Genomic DNA, 1,152 nt, shown 5'->3' on the forward strand with positions numbered 1-1,152 from the left:
GAGTGTCCCCACTGTCCCCTGCTCTCCCCAGGGCAGTTCTGAGTGTCCCCGTTGTCCCCTGCCTCTGTCCCAGGGCAGTTCTGAGTGTCCCCGTTCTCCCCTGTCCTGTCCCAGGGCAGTTCTGAGTGTCCCCGCTGTCCCCTGCTCTGTCCCAGGGCAGTTCTGAGTGTCCCCTCTGTCCCCTGCTCTCCCCAGGGCAGTTCTGAGTGTCCCCTCTGTCCCCTGCTCTGTCCCAGGGCAGTTCTGAGTGTCCCCGTTGTCCCCTGCTCTCCCCAGGGCAGTTCTGAGTGTCCCCGTTGTCCCCTGCTCTGCCCAGGGCAGTTCTGAGTGTCCCCTCTGTCCCCTGCTCTGCCCAGGGCAGTTCTGAGTGTCCCCTTTGTCCCCTGCTCTGCCCAGGGCAGTTCTGAGTGTCCCCGCTGTCCCTGCTCTGTCCCAGGGCAGTTCTGAGTGTCCCCGTTGTCCCTGTTCTGCCCAGGGCAGTTCTGAGTGTCCCCTTTGTCCCCTGCTCTCCCCAGGGCAGTTCTGAGTGTCCCCGCTGTCCCCTGCTCTCCCCAGGGCAGTTCTGAGTGTCCCCTTTGTCCCCCGCTCTGTCCTAGGGCAGTTCTGAGTGTCCCCTGCCACTGTCCCCGCTCTGCCCAGGGCAGTTCTGAGTGTCCCCTGCCACTGTCCCCGCTCTGCCCAGGGCAGTTCTGAGTGTCCCCGCTGTCCCCTGCTCTGCCGAGGGCAGTTCTGAGTGTCCCCTTTGTCCCCTGCTCTCCCCAGGGCTGTTCTGAGTGTCCCCTTTGTCCCCTCCTCTGCCCAGGGCAGTTCTGAGTGTCCCCTTTCTCCCCTGCTCTGTCCCAGCGCAGTTCTGAGTGTCCCCTTTGTCCCCTGCTCTCCCAGGGCAGTGTCCCTTCCCTCCCCCGGTGGCATACGCCGATCTCCAGCACCGGAACGAGTTCCTGGTGGGGACCTCTCTGACCTACTCGTGCAGACACGGCTTCACCCTGATCCCTGGGGTGTCCCCAACCATCACCTGCCTCCAGAACCTCACCTGGTCCCCGGTGTCGCAGCTCTGCCAGAGTGAGTACAATCGGCAAAGAATCGATTGAATGAAACCGTTCCAAATCCCTCTGCTCGTGCTGCAGGGCCAGCAGGGCTTTTTTTTTTTTT

The 1,152-nt window shown here is 62.8% G+C and overlaps 2 protein-coding genes across 2 annotated transcripts in view; both read left to right on the plus strand.

The window, feature by feature from the left end:
• The window catches only part of LOC130584997 (zona pellucida sperm-binding protein 3 receptor-like), a 4,016-nt gene extending 2,924 nt beyond the window's left edge, over positions 1-1,092 (plus strand). The window contains exon 3 of the mRNA XM_057385302.1: positions 883-1,092. Within this exon, the coding sequence (XP_057241285.1) occupies positions 883-1,091 (209 nt within the window). The 3' untranslated portion in view covers position 1,092. The remainder of the gene's footprint in view (positions 1-882) is intronic.
• LOC130585008 (complement component receptor 1-like protein) overlaps positions 1-1,152 on the plus strand; it is a 23,805-nt gene that overhangs the window by 16,933 nt on the left and 5,720 nt on the right. The window lies entirely within an intron of this gene.

Source organism: Malurus melanocephalus, unplaced genomic scaffold (assembly GCF_030028575.1).
Source record: "Malurus melanocephalus ecotype Western Australia unplaced genomic scaffold, MMel_1.1 scaffold_808, whole genome shotgun sequence".
Taxonomy (NCBI): Eukaryota; Metazoa; Chordata; class Aves; order Passeriformes; family Maluridae; genus Malurus; species Malurus melanocephalus.